This window comes from Procambarus clarkii, chromosome 36 (genome assembly GCF_040958095.1).
Source record: "Procambarus clarkii isolate CNS0578487 chromosome 36, FALCON_Pclarkii_2.0, whole genome shotgun sequence".
Classification (NCBI taxonomy): domain Eukaryota; kingdom Metazoa; phylum Arthropoda; class Malacostraca; order Decapoda; family Cambaridae; genus Procambarus; species Procambarus clarkii.
Window position 1 is genome coordinate 25647893 of NC_091185.1, and position 17155 is coordinate 25665047.

General features: G+C 41.6%; 1 protein-coding gene across 1 annotated transcript in view; it reads right to left on the bottom strand.

Moving 5' to 3' along the window:
* Positions 1-1443: 1443 nt before the first annotated feature.
* The window catches only part of LOC138371687 (GATA zinc finger domain-containing protein 14-like), a 53900-nt gene continuing 38188 nt past the window's right edge, over positions 1444-17155 (bottom strand). The window contains exons 3-4 of the mRNA XM_069336694.1: positions 1802-3050; positions 1444-1713 (exon numbers count right to left, since the gene is read on the bottom strand). Coding sequence (XP_069192795.1) covers positions 1444-1713; positions 1802-3050 — 1519 coding nt within the window. The remainder of the gene's footprint in view (positions 1714-1801; positions 3051-17155) is intronic.

Genomic DNA, 17155 nt, shown 5'->3' on the forward strand with positions numbered 1-17155 from the left:
GTAAGGGGCGAGAAGTCGGACTGGCGAACAGTAACAAGTGGAGTACCACAAGGACCGGTGCTGGGACCAATTCTATTTCTTGTATATGTTAACGACATGTTTACAGGCGTAGAGTCCTACATGTCGATGTTTGCGGATGACGCAAAGTTGATGAGAAGAGTTGTGACAGATGAGGATTGCAGGATCCTCCAAGAGGACCTGAACAGGTTGCAGAGATGGTCAGAGAAATGGCTACTGGAATTCAACACGAGCAAATGTAAAGTTATGGAAATGGGACTAGGAGATAGGAGACCAAAGGGACAGTACACAATGAAGGGGAACAGCTTACCTGTGACGACGCGTGAAAGAGACCTGGGGGTGGACGTAACACCTAATCTATCTCCTGAGGCACATATAAATAGGATAACGACAGCAGCATACTCTACACTGGCAAAAGTTAGGACATCATTCAGAAACCTAAGTAAGGAGGCATTTAGGGCGCTTTACACTGCCTACGTGAGGCCAGTCTTAGAGTATGCCGCCTCATCATGGAGTCCCCATCTGAAGAAGCATATAATGAAACTGGAAAAGGTTCAGAGGTTTGCAACGAGACTCGTCCCAGAGCTACGAGGGATTGGGTATGAGGTGCGCCTGAGGGAACTGTGCCTTACGACACTAGAAAGAAGAAGGGAGAGGGGGGACATGATAGGAACGTATAAGATACTCAGAGGGATTGACAGAGTGGACATAGACGAAATGTTCACACGGAATAGTAACAGAACGAGGGGACATGGATGGAAGCTTGAAACTCAGATGAGACACAGAGATGTTACGAAGTTTTCTTTTAGCGTGAGAGTAGTGGGAAAATGGAATGCACTTCAGGAACAGGTTGTGGAAGCAAATACTATTCATAATTTTAAAACCAGGTATGATAGGGAAATGGGACAGGAGTCATTGCTGTAAACAACCAATGCTCGAAAGGCGGGATCCAAGAGTCAATGCTCGATCCTGCAGACACAACTAGGTGAGTACACACACACACACACACACACACATATATATATATAGGACCTGCCTTACCCTATAGAGTTCTTCACTGACCTGCTTCCAACCAGAGCTGTGAGGGAGATCCCGGTCGATGTAAGCATTGACAACACTCCTCTTGTACCTGTCTGGGCAGGCACTGTTGGCATTAAGGCATATTACTAGGATTGTTTCCTTAGTGGAGACTGCAGTGTGGAAGTCACCATTCATTTCTGTGACTGTTACATCTAGAAAGGGCGGCTTCCCATTACTCTCCATCTCTTAAGTGAAACTTAACACCCAATTTTGCTCGAATGCCTCCTTCAGCTGCTGGATACGTCTGACATCAGGTACCTCCATAAAAATGTCATCAACATACCTGCAGCATATTGCGAGTTTCAAGTCCATGTCAACTAACACCCTCTGCTCTATGGTATCCATTTAGAAGTTCGCAAACAGGACACATAGGGGAGAACCCATGGCCACCCCATCAACTTGCTTATACACGTATCCACCTGGACTCAAGAAGGGTGCCTCTTTAGTGAAGCCTTGGAGCAACTTTCTCAGTATGCTCTCTGGTATGTCAAGAGGAGTACAAGCCGGATAACGATACACTCTGTCCATTATCATCCTGAAGTCTCCTAAAGAATTCGTTGACTTACTGCCGGGAGCACGGCCACAGGAATAAGAACCTCTTTCGATGTGGAGTCGCTGTTTACAAATGTGCCTGAGTGCAAAACAATCAGGATAATGAAGGTCTGAGTTTATCGTGATCCGGCTTGTAATCCTTCTGACATACCTGAGAGCATACTGGGAAAGAATGTACTACTACAGTAGTACATACTACAGTACTACTGCTGAAAGTACTACGGCAATTGACATTACAACAGCTGTTGACATGACCACTGATTATGACATTACTACTGCTGTTGTTGATATTATTCCTGCTGTTGTTGACATTTCTACTACTGTTGACATTACTACTACTGTTGACATTACTACTGCTGTTGACATTACTACTGCTGTTGACATTACTGCTACTGTTGACATTACTACTGTTGTTGACATTACTACTACTGTTGGCATTACTGCTACTGTTGACATTACTACTGTTGTTGACATTACTACTACTGTTGACATTACTACTACTGTTGACATTACTACTACTGTTGACATTACTGCTACTGTTGACATTTCTACTGCTGTTGACATTACTACTACTGTTGACATTACTACTACTGTTGGCATTACTGCTTCTGTTGACATTACTACTGTTGTTGACATTACTACTACTACTGTTGACATTACTACTACTACTGTTGACGTTACTACTGTTGTTGACATTACTGTTGTTGTTGACACTACTACTGTTGTTGACATTACTAATGTTGTTGACATTACTACTGTTGTTGACATTACTGTTGTTGTTGACACTACTACTGTTGTTGACATTACTAATGTTGTTGACATTACTACTGTTGTTGACACTACTACTGTTGTTGACATTACTACTGTTGTTGACATTACTAATGTTGTTGACATTACTACTGTTGTTGACACCACTACTGTTGTTGACATTACTGTTGTTGTTGACACTACTACTGTTGTTGACACCACTACTGTTGTTGACATTACTACTGTTGTTGACATTACTACTGTTGTTGACACCACTACTGTTGTTGACATTACTACTGTTCTTGACATTACTACTGTTGTTGACACCACTACTGTTGTTGACACCACTACTGTTGTTGACATTACTACTGTTGTTGACATTACTAATGTTGTTGACATTACTACTGTTGTTGACACCACTACTGTTGTTGACATTACTACTGTTGTTGACATTACTAATGTTGTTGACATTACTACTGTTGTTGACACCACTACTGTTGTTGACATTACTACTGTTGTTGACATTACTACTGTTGTTGACACCACTACTGTTGTTGACACCACTACTGTTGTTGACATTACTACTGTTGTTGACACCACTACTGTTGTTGACACCACTACTGTTGTTGACATTGTTACTACCATTAACATTACTGTTGCCATTAACACACAGAAATTAAATTGACGAAAATTATATCAAAGAGAAATCCACTAGGGGTATTAGGTGGGTTCGAACCTACGACCCCAGCATAGCCAGTCGCCTTCTCTTCCAGTAGACCACCGAAGACAAGTTTTTTTCAATATACAATATTGTTCCCTGTTCATAGCAAGAACAGAAACAAATTGTATAGGCCGTGACAAGTTGAGCCTCGTATTCAGTGTCTGATAGACCTATTGGGCTACACTTTTGTGCGATAGACAACATTGAGTGACGCTGATATTGTGATGTTACGTTAGTCCAGTTGCTGTAAGAGTCAGGCAGACTGTATTGCATTTAATAATAGTGTGAGCATAGGTGGAATACCATATGCAAATTATCATATTTGTGCAGGTGGGAAAGTAAATACAGTTAGGCCTACTGTAAATGTAAGTGAGGTGAGTATATTCAGTTAGGCCTACTGCAAACGTAATTGGAGCAGTATATTCAGGTAGGACTATGCAAATGTAAATGGGACAGTATATTTAGTTGGGCTTATTACATGTGTGTGTGGTGTAACGTACAGTTAGGCCTACTAAGAGTGTATATATGGATTAACTTATAAAGTTAGACCTATTACATGTGTATATGGAATAAATTATGCCTACGAGAAGCGTAAGCGGGACAACATATACGTTTTTATTAGTGTAAATAAAACACTCAAAACATTGTTTGACTGGAAACAAGCTGTTGCAGACGTGTGTGTGTGTGTGTGTGTGTGTGTGTGTGTGTGTGTGTGTAATTACCTAAGTGTAATTACCTAAGTGTAGTTACAGGATGAGAGCTACGCTCGTGGTGTCCCGTCTTCCTAGCACTCTTTGTCATATAACGCTTTGAAACTACTGACGGTCTTGGCCTCCACCACCTTCTCACTTAACTTGTTCCAACCGTCTACCACCCTATTTGCGAAGTATTTGTGTGTGTGTGTGTGTGTGTGTGTGTGTGTGTGTGTGTGTGTGTGTGTGTGTGTGTGTGTGTGTGTGTGTGTGTGTGTGTGTGTGTGTGTGTGTGTGTGATCAGCCAGGCTGTTATAACACCCTCCTTCCGGACTCACCACGCCGGATACACTCCTACAGGGGTGGTGGTGGATGGCGACAACGGCAGCCAGAGCTGTTAGGCAGCAATACGTGACCATGGAGCGGCCGTGGAGCATGTCGCAGGAGTCTCTCGGCCCACTTTAGTGTGTCCCCAGGAAGGCGTTTACCAAGTGAGGGGGGACTGAGCCCTCCGGAGGGGAGGGCTGGGCGCTACTGCCCTCCTGAGGGCCGCAATATTGCTCGCTCCACGCTCCGTCTAATGGCCCGGCGGGGCGGGAACCTCTATCCTGGCGAGGGTATTGGGTCTCATTACGCGTTACTAATGAAACCTTTTATGTTACTGGAAACTTTCTCGTTGGGTTTTGTTGTCAGTGTTTAGATATTGGTAAAACGCTTACACACACTCTCGTATGTACATAAGCACACATAGGTATACACGCCAGGCACACTCACACACGCATACACAGGCATGCATACGCACGCACACACACACATATAAACACACACACAAACACACACACACACACACACACACACACACACACACACACACACACACACACACACACACACACACACACACACACACACACACGGGCCTGGTAGCCTGGTTGATAACGCGCAGGACTCGTAATTATGTGGCACGGGTTCGATTCCCGCACCAGGCAGAAACAAATGGGCAAATTTTCTTTCACCCTGAATGCTCCTATTACCTAGCAGTAAATAGGTACCCCTGGAGTTAGTCAGCTGTCACAGGCTGCTTCCTGGTGTGTGTGTGTGTGAGTGGTGTGGTGTGGTGTGGGGAGAAAAAAAAAGTAATTAGTAAAACAATTGATTGACAGTTCAGAGGCGGGCCGAAAGAGCAGAGCTCAACCCCCGCAAACATAACTAAGTGAATACAACTAGGTGAATACACACACACACACACACACACACACACACACACACACACACACACACACACACACACACACACACACACACACACACACACACACAAACACACACACACACACACACACACACACACACACACACACACACACATCACAGCATCTGGAGCGAAGGAACTTTGTAACACAGCATCAACATGGGTTCAGGGATGGCAGGTCCTGCCTCACAGGGTTACTTGAATTCTACGACCAGGCAACAAAAATAAGGCAAGAAAGAGAAGGGTGGGCAGACTGCATATTTTTGGATTGTCAGAAAGCCTTTGATACAGTGCCACACAAGAGGCTAGTGCGAAAGTTGGAGATGCAGGCTGGAGTGAGAGGGAAGGTACTCCGGTGGATAGAGGAATACCTAAGCAACAGGAGACAACGAGTCTGTGTGAGGGGTGAGGTCTCAGATTGGCGAGACGTCACAAGTGGAGTCCCGCAGGGGTCAGTCCTTGGACCTATACTGTTTCTGGTATATGTAAATGATCTCCCAGAGGGTATAGATTCGTTCCTCTCAATGTTTGCCGACGATGCAAAAATTATGAGGAGGATTGAAACAGAGGATGATAGTAGGAGGCTACAAGATGACCTGGATAGACTGAGTGAATGGTCCAACAAATGGCTGTTGAAGTTCAACCCAAGTAAATGCAAAGTAATGAAACTAGGCAGTGGAAACAGGAGGCCAGGCACAGGATACAGAATAGGAGATGAAGTACTTAATGAAACAGACAGAGAGAAAGATCTAGGAGTTGATATCACACCAAACCTGTCTCCTGAAGCCCACATAAAGAGAATAACGTCTGCGGCATATGCGAGGCTGGCTAACATCAGAACGGCGTTCAGGAACCTGTGTAAGGAATCATTCAGAATCTTGTACACCACATATGTAAGACCAATCCTGGAGTATGCGGCCCCAGCATGGAGCCCGTACCTTGTCAAGCACAAGACGAAGCTGGAAAAAGTCCAAAGGTATGCTACTAGACTAGTCCCAGAACTAAGAGGCATGAGTTATGAGGAAAGGCTGCGGGAAATGCACCTCACGACACTGGAAGACAGAAGAGTAAGGGGAGACATGATCACAACCTACAAAATCCTCAGGGGAATCGACCGGGTAAACAAGGATGAACTATTCAACACTGGTGGGACGCGAACAAGGGGACACAGGTGGAAGCTGAGTACCCAAATGAGCCACAGAGACGTTAGAAAGAACTTTTTCAGTGTCAGAGTAGTTAGTAAATGGAATGCATTAGGAAGTGATGTGGTGGAGGCTGACTCCATACACAGTTTCAAATGTAGATATGATAGAGCCCAATAGGCTCAGGAATCTGTACACCAGTTGATTGACGGTTGAGAGGCGGGACCAAAGAGCCAGAGCTCAACCCCCGCAAGCACAATTAGGTGAGTACAATTAGGTGAGTACACACACACACATACACATACACATACCCCTGTGGGTATGAGTGATCACAGTGTACTGTTGTTTGAGTATCCGGTCGAAGAAGGGTTTATGTACTCTAGGAAGGGACCAGAAAGCAAGAGGCCGGCATTCCGGAAGGGAAACTATGAGATGATAAAATTCCTAACTGAAATAGCTTGGGAAACAGAGCTCAGAGGAAAGACGGTTCAAGACATGATGGACTACAACACACAAAAGTGTAAGGAGGCAGCAGACAAGTTCGTCCCAGTCCAAAACGAAAAAACTGAAATGGAGATGGGAAACCCGTGGTTAAATCATAGTTGTAAGCTAGCAAATCAGCTAAATAAAAGGGCGTGGAGAAACTATAGAAACAGGAGAAGTCTAGAGAGCAGAGAAAGATACCAGAGCGCCAGGAATGAATACGTCAGGGTGAGAAGAGAGGCACTATAGAAATGACATAGTGAGCAAGGCAAAGACTCAACTCAAACTGCTGCATAGTCTCATCAGGAGGAAAACAAGAGTGAAGGAACAGGTAATGAAACCGAAAATAGGGGCAGAAAGATTCACTACAAACGACAAGGAAGTGTGCGAGGAACTCAATAAGAAATTCCAGGAGGTCTTCACCTCAGAGCAAGGAGAAGTCCCAGAGTTAAGAGAGGGAACATCAAACCAGACACCGCGAGAGGAGTTTGTGATAACCAGTGGTGAGGTGAGGAAGCATCTGCTAGATTTGGACGTGATGTGGGAACCGACCTGTGAGATTTATATTTATTTAATTTATATGAATTTATATTTACGTTAATTTATATACTTCGATAGCAATTTGTATAATGATAAGTGGACTGTATTTCTGCAATAATCTTATAATCTCACAAATCGATCCTCTACACATTAGGGGGGGTTTATTAGTTTATATATATGCAGCCAATCAAACTACAGAATTAACTACATACATTGAAGAGGTTCCTTATCTTATAGTACAGCAGGCTAGTCCACCAGGTATAACTAGGGTGTAGACACCAAATTATCCTCTTTGAGGTAGCTTCCATCACCCAGTAACTGGTGCACAAAATCTTGCTTCCTCGTCTTGACCTGTTAAAAGGGCGCTAGCTGTGAAGCCAGAAACCTAGTATATGACAGGTATTTCAGAGAAACATTGTACATGGAACAATAAAGACCTGGCTTAATTACCTTTAGTATGAGGCGATTTCGCGTTCTAACCGGCTAACCCTACCCAATGACATTAATGGCCACTAATGATAGATAATGGGTTTCGGAAAGAACACTTAACTTGAATTTGTAGACAGCGTGTTGATAATGGTACACTTCTGGTTTCCATAACACTACGTCCAAGTAAATTAACAGGAGCCGAATTTGCTCCCGTGTGAGCCTCTGGTCTAGTCTCAACAATGGCTGCATCTAACACTCCATACTATTGACGCCTGGCCGACATTGTCCAGATATGATAGGAGCCAAATTTGCTCCACACGTCTCGGAGGTGACACAACAATGGCTGCCCTCCTTCCTCACTCTGACGCCTGGCTTACATTGTCCACATGTCAGAAAGTGATAGAAGGGTCACATTTACTCTACTTTAATATTGATAATTAAGTTAATTTATATAAGATGTTTTATGATGGTAAAGTCCAAAGACTAATGTATTTAAGAATAATTCCCAGCAGAATAGCTGGTGAATTATAATAGTATGTGGTGATGATATCCCGTTTTCTTTAGACGGTAATTCCACTACAAGTTACGTTTTCTATGGGTAACTTGTTTATACAATACAGCTATTATCTGTATGATTATTAACACTTTCGCGCTCTCGGCGCTCAAAAAAAAAAAAATACCCCAGATGCTTTCGGCACTTCGCGCGCCTACGCAGTAAGACCGAAAAAGTGTACACTCTTTTGACTGTCCTGACAATAATTGAAGGCGCACGTATTTAAATTTGATATCACTGTGTTCGCAATGAAATTGTCTATAAGAGCATACCTATAAAATGCCGCCCAAGCATAAGGAGTATCAACACCAAATAAAAAACTATGCAGATCACTCGCCGAGAGCGCCAAACAGCAACAAAATGTTTCCACTCTCTTAATGGTTGCGAAGCCTACAGTTGTCCTACATCGCTAATTTTGGTATCATTGGAATCGCAATAAAATTCTCTACACGGACATGTGCATATGAATGTTTAATATAGGTAATTGCCCACCCGCAAGAGTGTGTGAAGTGGAGAGTAGTTAGCCGCGAGCGCACTGGCGAAAACACAATCATGCTTGGAAAGTTTATACATTTATACGTTTCCTGACCCTACTTTTCTATGTACGTATTTCTTTTTTATACCAATGTGTTCGCAATAAAATTTTCTATAAGATGAACTGTATAACATTTGTACAAAGCATGTGTAAGAGAAGCGCCAAATATAGAACCACGTTGCTCAGTATGCGTTCGCGGCAGAAACGAACGCATTGTTTTCGTTCGTTTGATGTTTGTCATGTTTATACTTGTTGAAACATTTTATAATTTGTATGACAGTGATCGCAGTAAAATTCCCTACACAGACATATACATAAAACATACAAATATTTACCACGTGTTGGATATATCAACGGCTAAAGGGAACCCACTGCCACACGCTCGCCACACCCCCAAATATACTTTGTGTATTTTTTTTTTTTACTCATAGAAGTTTATGAGATATAATATTCATTCTGGTACCAGAAAATTCGCAAATAAATTCTCTACAAAACAAAAGTATCCCCATCCATTTCGGTTAAAAAATGGAATTTATAGAAATATTTTTTCGATTGACGAGAAAAGTAGGCAGTTATGCGGAATCGTAAGAAAAACCAGTGACGAGTTATCTCTAATCGAAAGCGCGAAAGTGTTAAATGGTGTCGGATTTTCCGACATAATTCCCCAGGGGGCTGCTCACGGGTCGAAGTCCTATTTAGAACAGACGAACACCGATACTCCTCCTTCGAATTATTAGATTAATTTGATGTTAGTAGTTAGTAATCACACATTTGTGCGTCTGTTCGTACAGGACGGATGTCCCGTACTAGAGTTGCAGGGGTTAGAAGTCTAATGCAATTTCATTTCCCTGTCAACTCTTGAAAGGCTAATATTCAAGCCTTATTACATATTATTTTACCCAGAAGACTGGATGTGATCAAGTACTACAGTCAAGTATGATTCAGGGACTGCAGTGAGATCAGTGACATTAGATATAACTTGAAGTTTCTTCAGGTAACTGGTCACTGATATATAAACACTGAGGCCCATGGAATACATCTTGATTAAATAATAAATGTATCAAATCAGTCATCAGATTTATTGGGGTTTAATTTAGTTAATTGATTCAGAAGATTGAATAGCTCATCATTAAAGTAAAGTATGGTTCTGAGACTGCAGTGGGTTCAGTGACATTGGTCGCAGTGACTTGTAGCTGTTTTAGGCTACTGTTCACTGATTTGCCACTGAGGCCTCATGAACTCATCTCCAGCTTTAAATGATGATACTAACATCAACCTCTGTTACTATAGTCAGCTGTAATCTCCTTAGTATAATGCTACTGGAGAAATATAATCAGCTGACAAATTTAGATTTCTACTGGTATTGTTTATCTGCAGGCATAGGTCTCCTCAGGCTTGATACTGGGCCTGAGAGTAATTTACCTCCTGCAGAGTTTAACATGGTTATACCCTGATATTTAGTAGGGCTACCGATGAATCGATGACAATAGTCTGTCCCTACAAGGAGACCGAAGTCAGTGAGGTGATCAGACTTAATATTATCTGCCAATTTTATTCCTCTATTTCTCAGGAATTTGGCTGTTGCTCTCAGACCTTGAACTTGTAGGTCTACTGGTATTTTGTCCACCACAATGGCTTGTACTCGACAGACGTACCTGCCTAAGCGTACTGATGGTTGTACCACCTGGTAGACTTGAGGTCCTGCATCTGTTACAAACCCTGAGATGTTGAATGACATCTGGGCTACAGGCCTTAATTGTAATTCATCTGCCAGCTTTTTAGTGATATATGTTCTCTGGGATCCTTGGTCAAACAACCCACGGTTATGGACCTTGGCCCTCTTATTCAGGATGGTAATTTGGGCAGTAGGCAAAGTCGTATTACCTTTAGACTTTGCCGAATGGACACTCTTTGTTGGTTGCACCTTGCAGTACTGTACTGAGGTGGGAATGCTATCTTCCACCTTGGGTCTTGAATACGTTAATTTCGTATATTTGCACAGTGCTGCATGGTGCCTACCTCTTCTACACCTGTTGCAGGTGTTGAATTGGGTATCACAATAGTCTATGTTGTGTGACTTGAGACACCTTGAACATCTCCCTAATTCCTGGAGTCGCTCAATACGAGTGTCTCTGGTTGGATAATTAGCACAACAGTATGTTGAATGTTTCTTTTTGCAGAACATACATGTCCCCCAGCCTACTGCACGTTTGGAAGTTACCGGTTTGGGTGAACTAGTAACAGTAGGCTTGGAGGTTGCTGCTGCATTGTCAGATTTTCTGCAACTTGATGTTAGAGTAATTGACTGATGTTTATTTGGGGAAGTTGTTTTACCCTTTAATTGACTATTTTCTATTACTGAAGGCTTGCAAGAGGCTTTAACTTCCTCATTTGCACGTCGTTTGTTTATGATGGAATGTAAACCTTCAGTGATGTCCTGTACTGTCAGGATGGTGTTATGTTGATGTGCATGTAATTCATCTAGTATATCGCTGGACAATTTTCGTTGAAGGATTACTTTGGTCATCCATTCACTAGTAGTTATATCAACCTTAAGACTGAATGTTCTTATTAGTGACTCAAACTCCATGCTGAAGGATTGTAATGAGTCAGCAGTCTGATCAGGTTGAGGTAAATCCAGCAACTGTAGTACTAGATGTATAACAGTTTTCTCATTGCCAGCATTATTCCTAGGAGGCTGGACTGGGAAATTAGTGCTGTCGCTATTTTCATTTACATTTTCTACTACTGGTTCAGCTTCACCTCTAGTTTGGAGGCATGTTAACTTAGTAGCTTCAGGTATTGGGTTTTCAGAAACCACAGAGACTGTGGATAAATTGTCTGAAAACTGCTTAATTTCTGGTGGTATAATATTAGGTGAAGCTGCTGTGGGTGAAGCTTTACTGGGTGAAGCTTTATCCTTGTTGATTAAAGGATCTAATCTGGCTTTACATTTATTCTCAAAAAGATCCAGATCATCCATAACATTATCTACTTTATTTGATGTACTTGCTATTTGTTCTGATTCAATTATCCTGTGTAAATGTTCCAACCTGCCTTGAGTTTCTTCTTCATATTGTGCAAGGTCAGACAGGAATGGTTCCACATCTTCAACTACTATGTCGTCGTCGTGGACCTGATTTTGGTAAGATTTCCTATTTGCTTTCAATATATGCAATTGGGTTTGAATCTGTAACAGTGGTATTTTCAACCGACGATAATTAATTACAGGCTCATATAACAACTGTTCATATTGGTTGAGATCTCTTGTTAGTTGGCGTTTGCTTGATATTAAAGCACGCTTTGCTTTCTGTGGATTAGTCATGGTGACTTGTTAATTGGGCACCACTGGCTCATAAATTGTGAGCAAGTACTAATGGCAGCCTAGGGTTAAATTCTGAACTCACTAGGCAATAATCCTACCTCTACTAGAGGTTAGCACTTAAAATTAATACACATTATATATATACAATCATACACACTAATGATTTGAGTGATAAACCAGTGTCACTGGAAGTACCTTTAGGTTAGCTCTTCAATATCACCCTAGGATGGTAGAGACACTAATTAATCACTCAAAGGTGTAATGATCATAAGTAAATTATTATATATACAACTCAACTCGAGTTGATAAAAATTACACCCAAAATAGGGTCTGGACCATTCATTAATGGTGTTAGGTTGTTGAATATAATACAACTGACTATGGTAATAATGGGACTAGGATGAGCAATAATAGTTCAACTAGTCAATGGTTTTATCCTACCCTGTTGTGGGTTGGCAATTAGTAAATATTATGCTGTGATCACTAGTGCAATATATATTAAATGATTCTCTATTTTGGAGAAATAATATACACAATTATTGATAATAGCCTCTTAATTGCCTCTATGAAACTTCTAATATTATCTAGAAGTATTAAATATTATTAGTGACCTCGCGAAATAAAGTCCACAAAATTCGTAGATAAACTCTCGCGAAATGTAACACCACGAAATCCGTGAACAATCTTGCGAGGACACAGCCACTAATTTGGCTGGCTTCTATATTAGCGCTGTCATTTCACGAAATAACACGCCACCAAATATCTGTGGGTGTCCCTGAAACCGCTGATGAGGCAGATCTGAACTGAGCGGGGCTCGTGAACTCGTTCGAGGCAACGCCGCCGTCTTGACTGGCTTTGTTTAAATCACACTGCACTAGTATATTTAATGAATCCATTGGTTAACTGGTTCATCCGGTACTAAGATGACCAAATGTGGGTTCAAAGGACCGAATATTCCGGTTCCGAAGGTCCAAATAATGTGGGAACCGACCTGTGAGATTTATATTTATTTAATTTATATGAATTTATATTTACGTTAATTTATATACTTCGATAGCAATTTGTATAATGATAAGTGGACTGTATTTCTGCAATAATCTTATAATCTCACAAATCGATCCTTTACACATTAGGGGGGGTTTATTAGTTTATATATATGCAGCCAATCAAACTACAGAATTAACTACATACATTGAAGAGGTTCCTTATCTTATAGTACAGCAGGCTAGTCCACCAGGTATAACTAGGGTGTAGACACCAAATTATCCTCTTTGAGGTAGCTTCCATCACCCAGTAACTGGTGCACAAAATCTTGCTTCCTCGTCTTGACCTGTTAAAAGGGCGCTAGCTGTGAAGCCAGAAACCTAGTATATGACAGGTATTTCAGAGAAACATTGTACATGGAACAATAAAGACCTGGCTTAATTACCTTTAGTATGAGGCGATTTCGCGTTCTAACCGGCTAACCCTACCCAATGACATTAATGGCCACTAATGATAGATAATGGGTTTCGGAAAGAACACTTAACTTGAATTTGTAGACAGCGTGTTGATAATGGTACACTTCTGGTTTCCATAACACTACGTCCAAGTAAATTAACAGGAGCCGAATTTGCTCCCGTGTGAGCCTCTGGTCTAGTCTCAACAATGGCTGCATCTAACACTCCATACTATTGACGCCTGGCCGACATTGTCCAGATATGATAGGAGCCAAATTTGCTCCACACGTCTCGGAGGTGACACAACAATGGCTGCCCTCCTTCCTCACTCTGACGCCTGGCTTACATTGTCCACATGTCAGAAAGTGATAGAAGGGTCACATTTACTCTACTTTAATATTGATAATTAAGTTAATTTATATAAGATGTTTTATGATGGTAAAGTCCAAAGACTAATGTATTTAAGAATAATTCCCAGCAGAATAGCTGGTGAATTATAATAGTATGTGGTGATGATATCCCGTTTTCTTTAGACGGTAATTCCACTACAAGTTACGTTTTCTATGGGTAACTTGTTTATACAATACAGCTATTATCTGTATGATTATTAAATGGTGTCGGATTTTCCGACACGTGATAAAGGCTATAGGCCTGGATGGAATCTCACCATGGATTCTAAAGGAAGGAGCAGAAGTACTGTGCCTGCCACTCTCCATGGTGTATAAAAAATCACTGGTAACAGGTGAACTGCCAAAAATTTGGAAGACGGCCAATGTTGTCTCAATATACAAGAAGGGTGATAGGCAGGAGGCACTGAACTACATGCCAGTGTCCCTAACTTGCATTACTTGCAAGATGATGGAGAAGATTGTGCGAAAAAAGCTGGTGGAACATCTGGATCGAAAGAACTTTGTAACACAACATCAGCATGGGTTCTGAGATAGCAAATCATGCCTAACAGGTTTAACTGAGTTCTATGACCAGGCAACAAAAATTAGGCAAGAGAGAGACGGCTGGGCAGACTGCAAATTTCTGGACTGCCAGAGAGCCTTTAACACAGTACCACATAAGAGACTAGTGAATAAACTGGAGATGCAGGCAGGAGTGAAAACGAAGGTACTCCACTGGATAAGGGAGTACCTCAGTAACAGGACACAGCGAGTCACCGTGAGGGGTGAGGTCTCGGAGTGGCGGGGAGTCACCAATTGAGTCCCACAGGGTTCAGTCCTTGGACCTATACAATTTCTGATATACGTAAATGATCTCCCAGAGGGAATTGACTCGTTCGTCTCAATGTTTGCTGATGTTGCAAAAATTATGAAGAGGATGGAGACAGAGGAAGACAGTATGAGGCTACAAGATGACCTAAACAAACTGAAGGAATGGTCCAACAAATGGCTATTAATGTTCAACTCTAGTAAATGTAAGGTAATGAAACTAGGAGGAGGAACTAGGAGGTCAGACATTGGATACCGAATGGGAGATGAAGTCCTTCATGAAACGGACAAAGAGAAAGATCTAGGAGTTGATTATCACACCAAAACTGTCTCCCAAAGCCCACGTCAAAAGAATAACATCTGCGGCATATGCGAGGCTGGCTAACATTAGCTTCAGAAACTTGTGTAAGGAATCATTCAGAACCTTGTGTACCACATATAAGGCCAATCCCGTACCTTGTCAAGCACAAGACGACGCTGGAAAAAGTTCAGAGGTATGCCACTAGGCTAGTCCCAGAACTAAGAGGCATGAGTTATGAGGAAAGGCTGCGTGAAATGCACTCCATGTCGCTGGAAGACAGAAGAGCTATGGGAGACATGATCACCACATACAAAATTTTCAGGGGAATTGAGAGGGTAGACAAGGATGTATTATTTAACACGCCTGGTACACGCACAAGGGGATACAGATGGAAGCTGAGTGCCAAAATGAGCCACAGAGACATTAGAAAAAACGTTTTTAGTGTCAGAGGAGTTGACAAATGGAATACATTGTTACGTATCCATGTCAGAGTATGGATTCTCACACGATAAATAAATCTGTATTTACATACAATGTGATTTATATAAATATATATGTGTTGGCTCTTATATTTTGTTAGGATTGGACGTGGCAATATAATTGGTGTCTTGGCTTGCTTGTTGAGGGGACAGGAAATGATCGTGTCTAATACCTGTGCATGGACAGGGAGATATTGATCGGCTGTTGTGTTGCTAGATGTCGCCTCCTTTCAGAAGTAAATCTGTTATTCCCATTAATTAAGAATGTTTATACTTTTAGTTATATTATCAGAATGTGTGAAACATTATATTAGCATGATTTTAACTTGTTTAAAGTGGTTACTTTCATAGGTATTATACTAGTTAAGGTATTTTCATAGGTATTATACTAGTATAATAGTTATCATACTAGTTACTCTTAGTATTAATCTTTCGGCCACCCCTCGTAAGAGGCAGATGGGGGCTTGTCAGCCAGTAGAGCTTCAGTAGCTGACTAGGGTCTGTTCTGGAAAGATGTAATTCTACTTTAAGTTAAGTCACGTAATAATTTTCTTGTTCTAGTGTAGGTGATAGTTATCTGGTGAGACATGCATTGTTATAGCCATACCTTGATAGGACTATTATTGCAGTGATTATATTATACGATATAAAGAGAAATATATATATTATTTTACTTTATTATGCATGTGCTTTTACTTCTCCATTTAATTAAAATTGTGTTTGCAAGGAGCATCCTGGTGTGTCAAATACATGCACAGTGGCCTTACCCTAGTTATGTTCCAGTGCTGACAGATATACGAGCCTTGCTGTACTAAGTAGAAAACATGCATTAGGAAGTGATGTACTGAAAGCTGACTCCATACACAGTTTCATATGTAGACATGATAGAGCCAAGTAGGCTCAGGAATCTGTACATCAGTTGATTGACGGTTGAGAGGCGGGACCAAAGAGCCAAAACTCAACCCCCGCAAGCACAACTAGATGAGTACAAACACATGAAATAGCTACAAAAGTTTAACCCGAGTAAATGTATGGAAATGAAACTAGGCGGTGGAAACAGGAGGCCAGACACAGGAATGGGAGATGAAGTCCTTCATGAAACGAACAGCGAGAAAACTCTAGGAGTTGATATCACACCAAACCTGTCTTTTGAAGTCCATATAACAATAATTACATCTGCGGCATATGCGAGGCTGGCTAACATCAGAACTCCCTTCAGGAACCTGTGTTAGGAATCATTCAGAACCTTGTATACAACATATGTAAGACCAATCCTGGAGTATATGGCCCCAGCATGGAGCCCGTACCTTGTCAAGCACAAGACTATGCTGGAAAAAGTGCAGTGGTATGCCACTAGACTAGTCCCAGAACTAAGAGACATAGTTACGAGGAAAGGCTGCGTGAAATGCACTTCACGTCGCTGGAAAACAGGAGAGCTCGGAGAGACATGATCACCACCTTTAAAATTCTAAGAGAAATCAACAGGGTAGATAAAGATAAATTGTTTAACACATATGTAAGACGAACAAGGGGACACAGGTGGAAACTTAGTACTCATATGAGCCACAGGAACGTTAGAACGAACATTGTCAGTGTCAGTGTAGTTAACAGATGGAATACATTAGGCAGTGATGTGGTGGAGGCTGACTC